Source organism: Lontra canadensis, unplaced genomic scaffold (assembly GCF_010015895.1).
Source record: "Lontra canadensis isolate GAN:19392208 unplaced genomic scaffold, GSC_riverotter_1.0 scaffold1, whole genome shotgun sequence".
NCBI lineage: Eukaryota > Metazoa > Chordata > Mammalia > Carnivora > Mustelidae > Lontra > Lontra canadensis.
This window is the reverse complement of record NW_022630995.1, coordinates 53,838,094-53,850,739: the sequence shown is the minus strand read 5'-3', so window position 1 is coordinate 53,850,739 and position 12,646 is coordinate 53,838,094. Positions and strand designations below refer to the sequence as shown.

General features: G+C 39.6%; 1 protein-coding gene across 17 annotated transcripts in view; it reads right to left on the bottom strand.

Moving 5' to 3' along the window:
• Positions 1-12,335, bottom strand: part of LCORL (ligand dependent nuclear receptor corepressor like) — a 156,960-nt gene extending 144,625 nt beyond the window's left edge. For 3 of the 17 annotated variants that reach the window (XM_032854293.1, XM_032854276.1, XM_032854284.1), the window contains exon 1: positions 11,752-12,124. In XM_032854293.1, the coding sequence (XP_032710184.1) occupies positions 11,752-11,905 (154 nt within the window). In that variant the 5' untranslated portion in view covers positions 11,906-12,124. Of the gene's footprint in view, positions 1-11,751; positions 12,129-12,193 lie in introns of those variants that run through there. The other 14 variants (XM_032854352.1, XM_032854371.1, XM_032854426.1 and 11 more) reach the window with 11 other exon arrangements.
• Positions 12,336-12,646: the final 311 nt, after the last annotated feature.

The window sequence follows — 12,646 nt, the reverse complement described above, 5'->3', positions numbered from 1 at the left end:
TAAACTATTTATCAAAGTATCTGCTTTTCTCACTTAAAAAAATAGTGCTCTATTCTTTCTAAATTTAAAAAGTCACTTGATAAAGAAGTTAGTTTTATCTTTCTTTTCTCACCAAACATGGATTTTATTTAATTATTTTATACAGGTCTGTAGAAAATCTAGTTCATTAAAGAAGAGTTTAAGAAATATGGTTATTTCAAATACTAGAATTAAATATTTTTTTAAATATCCAGAATATGTAAGTTTGACTTTTCAGTATAATAACAGTTGAACTTAACTACAGATACAACTCTGCAAAAAAAGTAGCTTGGACAGTAAGGAATAACAACTTTTCCTTGCTCCCCATTTCTATGAGGAAAGGTGCTTCACAAGCACAATATGAGCATCTCTTCACCCCTAGGGAAGTGAACCAACTGCATGATCTGATCGGAGATTTTGTAAAGAATAACTGAGTAGACAGAGCTCAATTCTGCTTCCTTTCCCCTTGGGAGTGAGCTATTGGGAAAACATACCTGCAGAGAACTCATATTTTGCTCTGCTTCCCTAGTATGGCTAGGATTGGGTGGATAAGTTGGCCAGTGGCAGGCCATGTGACTCTCCCACCAAGCTGTTCCTCTAACCTGGTCTGATCAGTAGGAGAAGTGATTTTTTGGCTCCCAACCTTTTCCTTATTTTTCAAGTTGTTCAGAGCCCAGGCAGAAAAGAAGGGTGCCATTTGCGAGTACTTCAGCAATCCAACATCTTCATTAATATATTGATGTGGAGACTGCTCATTTCCCAGTTTCGATTTAAAAGAGCTGCTTCAATTTGAGCTTCTTAAAACTATTACAGACCAAAAAACCCCCTCAAACCTGCACCAACAGCAGATGTTCAAAATGAACATAAGCCAACTTATCGGATCGTGCTTATTACCCGTTTAAAAAGAAACAACAAAACTTTAAGACTCATAATTTCTTCCTTATAGAGGACGCAATTTATACTTCCAGTCCTCCTCCCTACTCCCACCTTATACTCCCATGACATTAGAATGCTGAATATTTTCAGAATATATCATTATTTAGACTTCTACACTTTTGCTTACACTATCCTTCTGCCTGTTGCCTCCAACCTACTCTCCCACTAGATCATTTAACATAGGGATAAGCGAACTATGATCTGTAGGCCACATCTGGCTATTGTTGTAAATAATTTTTTACTGAAATACAGCCATGGCCATTCATTTATATATTGCTTTTGCACTTTAACAGTAAAATTGAATAGCTGCAACAGAAACCAAATTTACTATCCAGCACTTTACAAAAAAGCTTTTGTACAGCACAGAAAACCTCATCAACAAAACAAAAAGCCAACCTACTGTATGGGAGAAGATATTTGCAAATAATATATCTGATAAAGGGTTAAAATCCAAAATATATAAAGAACATATACAACTCACCACCAAAAAAAAAAAAAAAAAAAAATCCAATTAAAAAATGGGCTGAATAAACATTTTTCCAAAGAAGACATACAGATGGCCAACAGACACAAGAAAATATGTTTAACATCACTAATCATCAGGGGAATGCAAATCAAACCACAATGAGATATTACCTCGCAACAGTCAGAATGGCTAATATCAAAATGACAAGAAATAACAAGTGCTGGAGAGGATGTGGAGTAAGGGAATGCTTATGCACTACTGGTGGAAATGTAACAAGGTCCAGCCACTGTGGAAAACAATATGGAGGTTCCTCAAAAAACTAAAAATAGAAACACCATATGATCCAATAATTCCACTACTGGGTATTTACCCAAAGAAAACAAAAACACTAATTCAAAAAGATATATGCACCCATATGTTTATTGCGGCATTATTTACAACAGCCAATCAATACATCCATTGATGGATGGATAAAGACATGATACACACACTCACACACACACGAATATTACTCTGTCATAAAACAAAAATGAGATCTTGCCATTTGCAGCAACAGTAATGAGCTAGAGGGTATTATGCTAGATGAAATAAGTCAGACAGAGAGAGACAAGTACCACATGATTTCACTTATATGAGGTATCTAAAAAACAAAACAAACATAAACAACAAAAAAACACCCAGACCCTTTAATACAGGGAACTGGTTATTGCCAGAGGGGAGGTGGGTTCAAGGATGGGCAAAATAGATAAAGGGGATTAAGAAGTATAAACTTCTAGTTATAAGTAAGTCAGGAGATGAAAAGTACAGCATAAGGAATATTTAAAAAAAAAAAAAAAGTTTGGGGGCGCCTGGGTGGCTCAGTGGGTTAAAGCTGGGATCGAGTCCCACATCGAGCTCTCTGCTTGGCAGGGAGCCTGCTTCCTCCTCTCTCTCTGCCTGCTTCTCTGCCTATTTGTGATCTCTGTCTGTCAAATAAATAAATAAAATCTTAAAAAAAAAAAAAAAGTTTGCCAACTCCTGCTTTCACTCAATCTTTGGAAGCCTCATCACTTCGAATCAAAATTGTTTCTGCTTCTCTCTTTCCATTATATTATACAAACTTTAATACTTAATAACCCTGATAACTGTGAGTGCTTTAATAAAAGCAAAGTCTAAGCCTTATTCCTAGTATATACAATAAGCTTTTTACCCACCCACAGTCCCCACCTCTCCCAACAATTTTCCCATTCTTAGGGAAGTATTTTGAAAGAGGCTTCTGCCCTTTTCTCTACCCTTTATTCAGTCCTCCCAAAGGAAAGAGGAATGACTAATATTGGCAACATCCTGATAGTTGTTCCTAGTGGGATGAATTAATGTTTTAAAGGTCATTTTCATGCATGGCCAAGCCTACGTCTCACTCTGCCTAGATGGTCATACCTACCAATAAGCAAATCACATGGTAAATTCACCAAGCTCTATCAGGCACAGAACTTCCTGCTGGCTGCTCTATCTTTGTTAAGTTGGTAAATTCAATTAAGGGGGACAGGGAGTAAAAAAATCTGAGATTTGGCCTTAATTCCAAGCCAAGTTCTTCCATACAACCTACCATTTAAAAAGTTAATATTTTAATATCTGATTCCTAAGTCTATTTTCAGTTCAGAACCCAGTAAGGAAGAAACATAGAATTACACCCCATTAACTGGCACACACAGCAGGACTCATGATATTTGATGATTAACTGACAAAAGTAAATTAATTGGAGAAAAAAAAATCAATCCTTTAAATTGTGTAACACACTAATTCTGCATGTATTTTAGTGATGAACTTAATTAGTAAAGTATTTTTTGAAAAAAAATTTTTATTTTTTTAAAAGATTTTATTTAATTTGATACATACACACACCAGAGAGAGAGAGAGAGTGTGTGCACAATCAGAGGGAGTAGCAGGCAGAAGGAGGGGGAGAAGCAGGCTCCCCGCTGAGCAAGGAGCCCAATGTGGGACTCAATCCCAGGACCCTGGGATCATGACCTGAGCCAAAAGCAGAAGTATGCTTAACCAACTGAGTCACCCAGGCGCCCCAAGAGATACTTTTATAGTTCACATTCAGTGAGTCAAACCAAGCCCATTCTATTTATATGTCTCAATATCTTGTTGCATTCAAGTGTCAAATTAAATAATATACCAAGTAATCGTCAATTACTACTGATTCAAAAAAGCATTCCCCATCATAATGGTTATCTCCCACCTAAATATCCCTAGACCCCAGGTTCATCCAATTACTGCTTCATTTATCTGTTTTTCCTCAAATGCAGCTTCTCAAATGAGTAGTCTACTACAAATGTTATCTCCTCTTATACACATCTTAATTATTTTCTAGCTTATTACAGTATGGCTTCCCTCCCCACCACACTGCTGAAATTACCAGTTATGTCACCTAGAACCTAAATGGTGTCAAAAACAATGTATACTTTCCTGTTTAAAGGTACTTAACATCTCAATAATACGTAACGATCCTTTCTTGTTGTAATATTCCTCTCATTAGATTTGGTGATACTCGGTCTTCTCGTTTTCCTACTTACAGCCAATTGCCTTACTTTTTAGTGTAAAAGTTCACTGGATTATTTTGAGGGTCCCCTTTTTCTACCCAAGGAATGTTAAGATTTCTTAAGGAATGATATAAAGTAAAAAGAACTGGCCTATTTGAATGAAGAAAGGTCTCAAATTTGTTTTTCAATAAATACCTTAGAATAGTCTCTAGGTTGCAATTGATTTTTAAAAGTGACCGAGGATGTATGGTAGAAGATACAACTAAAAATACAGGTGGGAATTTGGGGTAATGTGTACAAAAGAGAATTAAAAGCAGATGAAAATCTATGGGTTGTAAAGAAGAAGCTAGACAAACAAATGGGGAAAAAGCAGTCTGGTAAACTATGATCAACTACTGAATATGATTATGAGGTTTTACTTTTATAAGAAAGACAAATGGAAGAAGCTACTGCTTTGTAAACTACAAAACCAAAGCAAGTATTCCAAATAATAACTTAATATAGATTATAAGCTAGACTGAAAGACAATAAAACCAGCAATGCACATAGATATAAACTAAAATCTTACCTATCTGCCCAACGTGCTTACTTCATTATAAAAGCAATCTGTGAGAAACCATAAAGAAAGTAATAATAACTTGGCAACAAATAAAAATACAGAAAAAAGAAAAACAAGAAGTGAATGAAATAAGCATGTTCGGTTTGTTATCAACCATTAGAAAACTGTACAAAATGAGATACAGAAAACTGATTCTTCATTAAGTTTCAAATTCTTTTACTTTCTGTGGTGAGTAAAAACTTCTGAAAGAATTGCTTAATGATAGATTCAGCCCTGAATATGGAGTCAAATGAAGTTAAATGGGTCCTCCAAATTTTGAATGTATGAATTTAGTGCTCTAACCAATTGTTATCTATCACACATGAATGCTGGAGATATATATATATGAAGGAATACTATTGAAAAAAGAAAAAGACAGGAAATCCACACATAAAAAAATGTAGAATATTATAACTGAAAGGCTGGATTTACTAATAAAGAAAAAAAATTACATATCCCAAAATCTACATGCCTTTGTTGCTCCTCCCAGGACTGCACTGTGGTAGAATTAAAGACCAGAGCTGAAAGACAAGTCAGGGGAACATGGAGGACATATAATAACAACATATCAGGGCGCACAGCCAAGCAGAGAGGGATGCACACAGATAGCCAGCCAAAGGAAACAGCATGGACATGAAGAGACAGCACTATGCAGGAGGCTATGATATGTTTAGACCAACTTGTAGTCTATATCTAACATCTGCAAAAATACAAGTTTCATACACTGCTTGGTTCTAAGGATGGCAGAATTTTAATTTTCCAAGTATAAAATAATCCAGGAGTACACAGAATTTCAAATTTTACACGCGAAATCCACTGATATCCCAAATGTAAAGACAAATGTGGATACACATCTTACCCACCCAACTATTCATTATCATCATAGGTCCCATCTGCCTTGTGCATGTAATTAATGCCATAATTTACACCTTTTTAAATTGGTAAAACAACAGCAAGTGCTTGAAAAAATAGTTGTACAGCCAAGTGCCAAGGTTCTTGGGTGGACCCATCCATACCAGTCCCCATCAAATTCAGATTTCTAAGGAGATTTACTCTTCTGGAAGTTACATGGCAATAATGAACAGATGAAGCAGAAGTCAGTGGACAGACAAAAGAGCAGAAGGCAAGAAGGCAGAAGAAAGAAGTGTCAAGTTGATTATCTAGAATTTTATTTACCTGGACTGTCCCTATCTTTAAAGAGTCACAGCTCCATGAAGTGCTCCCATAACTTCTTCACAGGCTAAAAACAGAGGAAGAAACTAGCCTCTGATACCCCTACTGCGATTATAAATGGCACAGGTATTTTGGAAGAAAGTCCACTCTACAAACACATGCAGCATGCAAAACTCTAAGACAGTGATGTGTTTAACAGGAAGAGTAAAATAGAGAAGGTACTGACACATAGTAGCTTCAAGATGATCTAGTATGATACAGATTTTTAAAATGAATTTAAACTGGGCACCTGGGTGGCTCAGTTGGTTAAGTGACTGCCTTTGGCTCAGGTCATGATCCTGGAGTCCAGGGATCTAGTCCCACATCAGGCTCCCTGCTTGGCAGGAGGTCTGCTTCTCCCTCTGACCTTCCCCCTTCTCATTCTCTCTCTCAAATAAATAAATAAAATCTTAAAAAAATATATTAAAATGAATTTAAACTAATTTCTTGTATTCAGGTACTCCAAAGTCAAAAGATTCCTTAGAATGTAGGAAGGCATCATTCTTTTGATCTCTCCATATATGAAAAGACAGTATTGTGCTAAATGATATACTGTGATTCTAAAACTCTGACTCTATGACTCCAAAATAACCCTAGAATATAGATCATGCAAGCCCTCACTATCTGTTCCTCTAATATGCCTCCTGATCCTTTTATTAGTTTATCAGCATTCCCACCAGAAAAAAAATCTATTGACAAAAACATAAAGCTCAAAGCTGCTAATAACCTGTGTAAATCACTAATAATAATACCTAACATTCATGGAATGTTTTTATATGGTAGACACATATTAACATATATCAACATAATTAATTCTCAAACCACTTCATTATCTCCAATTTACAGATAAGAAACTGAAGTACAGAGAGGTTAAGCAACTTGTCCACATTGGTAAGTGGTAACACTATGCTTCAAACACAGGTACTCTAGCTCCAGAGCCTATTTATTTGCTGTATTTTCTATACAAATAAAAGATATGGAGAAAGATAAATTAAGTTGTGGGTTTGGTTAATATTAACACATTTGAAATCAGTGGTACCATAGTATCAAGTGCTGGCTGGAGCTATTATACTATAAAACTGTGCTGTCCAATGAGAGCCACTTGGCCACATGTGGCTATTAAGCACTTGAAATGTGGCTAGTTCAAAATTAAGATGTGTTAGATGTATAAAATCCTAACTTCAAAAATTCAATATTAAAAAAATGTAAACTAACTCATTAATAATTTGGTATGGATTAATGTTAAAATATTTTGAGGCTATTGACCTTAAAAATGTGCTTTTCAAATGTGGTTACCAGAAAATTTTAAATTAAATATTTGGCTACCATTATATTTCTACTGGACAACAATGGTATGTACAAAAGAAACTGGAGTTTAAAGAATGATTCTAATCAGATCTTTGCCATTTAGTTTTGGTGTTGCAACCTTAGGCAAATCAGTTACACAGAGTATCAGCTTCTGTATCAGAAAAAAATAGGGTTTAAAAACAGTCCTGAAACCTAGTGTTCAGATTTTGGTGTCTAAATTTATTCTTCACTAAAAAGAATGGAGGGTTCTTTGGAGAAATAATTTATGTCAGGGCTGGGACAGGTTAAGTACAAGATGAACCTGGACTATCTTGTTTGGGCAGGAAGGAAGTGCTCAAAAAGTCATTTGAGAGATGAGGGTGAGAGGTGTGACTTGCCAAAAAACACTGGAACCAGCTTGATGAGGCTCCCAAAGACCAATCCAAGACAATCGGGGAATCAAAGTAGTGATCGTAATGGATTTAACCATTAAATAACCTCCAAATCTATGAGTTCATGTTGATAAAAATAACTGGATAAATAAATAAATAATGGAGGAGACAGGAAAGATTGCTTTATGACAGATTACCAAGTACTAATTATAGAAGGAATGACAAAGTTAGAAAATCATGAATGGATGTTAAAACTTGTGGGTGAAATACTGGTGAGACTATGTTAATATTCTGTTCCTCAAAATATTTTCCCTACGAATTACATTATTAATTGTAAAAGGATAAATAATAACTTTCAAGAAGAAATATGGAGATACCACCTTACTCAAATTTTCAAAACATCACCAACATTGGGACAAACCAACATTATGAACCTCAAGATATGATGTACTGATAGAGAACATCTCTTGAGAGGTATTCCTGCCAAATATGTATAAGCAATCTAGTCATGAGAAAGTAACAGACAAATTCATATTAGGGACATTCCACAAAATAACCATCCTGTACTTTTAAAAAATGTCAAGGTCAAGAAAAACAAGAAAGACTGAGGAAGTGTTCCAGATCAAGACAGACAAAACAGATAGTTCTAGGAAATACAATACATGATCCAGGACTGGGAGGTAGGAGGAGCTTATAGATAAACGAGATAAAAATTGAGCATGGATTATGAAATAGATAATAGTATTATGTCATTTTTAAATCCCCTAGTTTTAATAATTTACACTGTGGTTACATAAGATAATAGCCTTGGTTTTAGGAAACATACACTGAAGAATTTAAGAGTAGAGGTATGATGTCACTAAATTATCTTCATATGGTTCAGAAAAAAATAGCTGTAAGGCAAGAATGATAAATGCAGCATAATGTAATACAACTGGTGAATGTGAGTAAAGGTACATAGGAGTTCCTTGTACTAGCCTTCCAACTTTTCTTATAAATTTGAAATTTTATCAAAATTAAAAGTTAGCCAAAAGTAGAAAAACAAAGAACTAGGCCTATCTCCCAGATTGAATATCCTAATAGACTATATAAGACCTGGCAATATTTAAAAATATGCTAATACATTTCTTTTATGCTGGACTTTGTTTTAAATTTAATGACTTATCAGATACTAATTGTATTATATATTTCATAAGACCCAAGACTTTATCCATTATCACTCAATGTCACACTGAGTACTAGGATACTATTTACTATATCCAATAAGCACTCAAACATTTGTTAGCTGAGCATACTCAAAATTATAGCATTGTATAGGATTATAGAAAAATTATAAAAAGCACCACATTGTAAGCAGAGCTATTAATTAGGACAGAAGAGTTCGTAGAACTTTTCAGTTAAATTGTAAAAAAGAAAAACCAGGAATAAATCTTAGAGTAGTCACAAATCTAACCTAAAGACATGAGTTCCACAAATAGAGAAAAGCAAACATCGCTTTCCGTATCAAGAGTTAAACATCTTAGCTAACTTCCAATAGTCCTGACAACTAAAATGAACTTTTTCCCTTATGAAATTAGAATATTATATGAGTTATTAAAAAAATCAGATTAGTTTAAAAACTTGGGCTAAGAACTGAGATTTAAAACTTCACTACTGGCTCAATACTAATTCGTTGTATGACCCCAGGACATTGCTTACAATTTCTGTCTCATAAAAATAAGATTTGGGGATAATTTTCTTTCCCAAATTATAAAAAGTATAATTTATGAAAATTATTTCAAGCAATAAGAGCACTGAATATATTCAATACAGATATATACATATAAATACTCACACACATGCAAAAAGGAAAAAGATTTGTGTTTTTTTGTAAATATATTTACAAAGTTAAGCATTGAATATAAGCACATTAATAGCAATAGGTAATTTAAAATAATGACACAAACTATATTTAATCCTAATTCTCACTATGAATAAGTGCTTCACATATATGATACTGAAAAAACCAATCAACAAGTGTATATTCTATTTTAAAAGTTTTATTATTTATGTAAAAATAATGAAAAAAAGTATGAGATGGGTTTTACTAGGTCTCTTGACTATGGGAAACAATTTTCAAATATAGTTAGAGCCCAGGAAAAAATTTCTTTTCAAATACAGTACAGTTATACACTACATTAAAAATATAGAGATTGCATGTTACACATACCACATCAACTCAATTTTCAATTGAGTTCTACTTGTGTGCTGATAAGGCAGAAAGATATTCTAAATAAATCCCTTTTTCCATCAAATCCAATGTCGTGTTTAAATTTTGACTATTTTTCAAAACTACACATATTTTTGTGAGACAGAGCCATACTTAATGTATCCAACAAGAAGAAAGAGAAAACCCCAAAGTATTCCAAAACATAAAAACTGACGGAAAACATCTACAGATCACTGCGTACCTCGGTAAAACTTAACACAATTTTATCCTGAGCCAGTGCTTCAATGCTGTCATCCTGCCTTATTCTCACCGAATGAACTCAACAATTTCTAAACAGGTTGTCACTGGAAGAGATCTTTACATAAGCAATTATAAAAATGGGTCCGTTTTGTATTCAGGAAGCACTAGGAACACTTGGCTTAACATTTTTATAAAAGAATACCATGAGGGTTTTAAAAATTTTTTTTAACTTTTTCTAAGAACTAAAATCACTTATAGATACTTGACTAAAGCTATTTCCCAGAATGTTTCCTAAAGTAAGACCAAAATATATTTTATAAGGATAAAACAGTTTATTGCTTAAAGTGAACTTAAATGCTCCTAGTCGGAGTAAGCTTCCTTCTTGCACATTTTCCCATAACCACCGTATTCTGCAGGCACATTTCTAAGCTGAAGCTGCACTAGTTTATTGGTCTCCTTTTCACTAGGGAAAACAAGAAAGATCTTCAGGTACTAACCAAACAAATCTGAGTGGGGGTGGAGGAAAAGGGGCGCGAGGTGGCGCAAGAACAGATGGAAACAAGGTAAGAGAGTTGTTTTCTTAAGGCACTAAGGTTACTGCTCCTCAACTCCAAATGCCAAGATTTAATCGCCAGTCGAGCAAGCTGCTATCACTACCCATCCACTCCTTAAAACAATGCAATCTTCCTTTATACCTCTTCTCCCACTCTCCAACCCACACCCCCTTCCAAAACAAAACAAACAAGCACAACACACCCCATCCCATAACCCTCATAGTCCCTTCTATGCCCACTAAACCAACCTGCTGGGTAACAGCTCCTCGCACACGTCTCACTCAGACAAAAAAGCGACCGCGGCACGGTGGGGAGTTCCCACAATCTCCTGCCACCCCGAGCAACCCGCAGAATGACAGCCCCGAGCCCAGAAGTTTGTAGCAAAACGATTCCGACCCCACCGAAAGGGAAGATGGAATTGCAAGAGAACGGGGATGGGAGGTGGGGAGGGCGATGTGCGTGAATGTGCAGGGAAGGGTCCATCACATGACACTACAAGAGGACCAGAGCCGTCCCGGCGTCCGCGAGGGGAAAAGGAGGGGGGGTAAGGTGGGGAGGGGGAAAGGGTGCCGTCACCATGGCAACACCCCCCCATCCGTCCAGACTTCCAAAGAGGGAGGAAGAACTTCAAATCCCAACCGTCAGTGCTCGAGGAGCTCCTTCTTAAAGGGGTACACACAGCGCCGCCGCCGCTGAGCGCGAGAGGGCAGAGTTGGGTGCCCCCGCCCCTCGGGCGACGCCCCCACCGCCCCTCGCCCCCCGCCGGCCCACCCGCGACCCCCGCCCCGCGAGCGCCCGGGGGATCGCCCCGGTCCCAGTCCCCGGGAACTCGGATGCATCTACCGGCCCGGCCGCCTGCGGCAGGAAGGGGGTGTGTGTGCGCCCGGCGGGGGCGCGGACCAGCCCGCCTTCCTCCCGCCGGCCCAGCCCGCCGGCTCCCCTCCACCCGGAGGCCGACCCGCCGCGCCGCTGCCTGTCCCCCGACAGGGCGGACGGCAGGCTTCGAGGGGCGCCGCGGAGTTTCGGGGAAAGCGCGAGCGAGCGGTTTCCTCGGGGGCTCGGCGAGCGGGTCCGAACCAACAGTTCCTGAGGAGCGCAAGAGCTGATGAAGGAAAGGAGCGCGAACCGCGCGGGGCGAGAAGCCCCCAGACAAAAGGCGAGCGCCGGAGCCGCCGCGCCGCCGCCGCTCCCATCGCGCTCCCCCATTGAACTGACCCGAACGGGAGATTCAACTAACCCCCTCAGCCACAAACTCCTCGGGCTGCGGCAGCCGTCGCCGCGCGGAGCAGGGGCCCCGGCCCGTGTCTCTCTTACCTACACAGTGCATGAGGCGGTGGCGCCAAGAGTCGAGTTCCCGCCGGAATCCTCTCCTCTCCGCCGCGCACCTAGGGCTCCGGCACTGAGCAGCGGCGGCGGCGGCGGCAGCAGCGGCGGCGGCAGCGGCCATTCTCTCTCTTCCCTTGTCCATCTGCGTCCCGCGTCACGCGCCCTCATTTACATACGAGCGGCGCAGGCACGAGGCAGGGGCGCGAGCCCTCGGCGCGAGCCCCGGAGCGCGCTCCCCCCGGAGGGGGGGGTTGATTGACACGTGTCACTACCTTCCCTCTGCCCTTCCCTCCCCCTCCCACCGCTCCCTCAGGGAGAGGCGGGGAGGAAGCGTGAGGAGAAGGAAGCAACCTGCCGCTTCCGCTGACCCCGCCTCCCCATCCACTCCCATCTCCCTCCTCCCCCCAGAGTTTACTCAAGCAAGCCATACTGCTCCTGCCGCCGCCCGCGAAAATCCTGAGCGGGAGCAAGAGGCTCGGAGCTCGTCCAGAAACCGGCGTGCTGATGGAGCGGACTAGCAACGCCTCCCTTCTGACTTCGCGACGCGACTGGGGCCGCCGGGAGACTTCACTTCCCAGGCTCCGTTGCGCCGGGGTCCCGGAGCGGAGCTTGCTGCCGCTACGCGATGCATGCCGGTCCTTGTAGTCCAGCAGGGATGGGTGCTGACCAGTTCTCTCGCAGTGTGCTTGCAGGCTGTCCTTGACTTCTTTGCGCTGTGCAGCTTGTGGGCTTAGCTTCCAACTCGCTGAACACCGGACTGCGCTGCCAGCGTCGCCGAGTCTGACCCAGTTGTTTTAGCTTCCCTGGGTTCCTTGATAAAAGAGCGGTGGAAACCGCTTGAGTTGTCTGCCCCTTTACGTTTCAGGCGGCGTTTTGTGCTTTA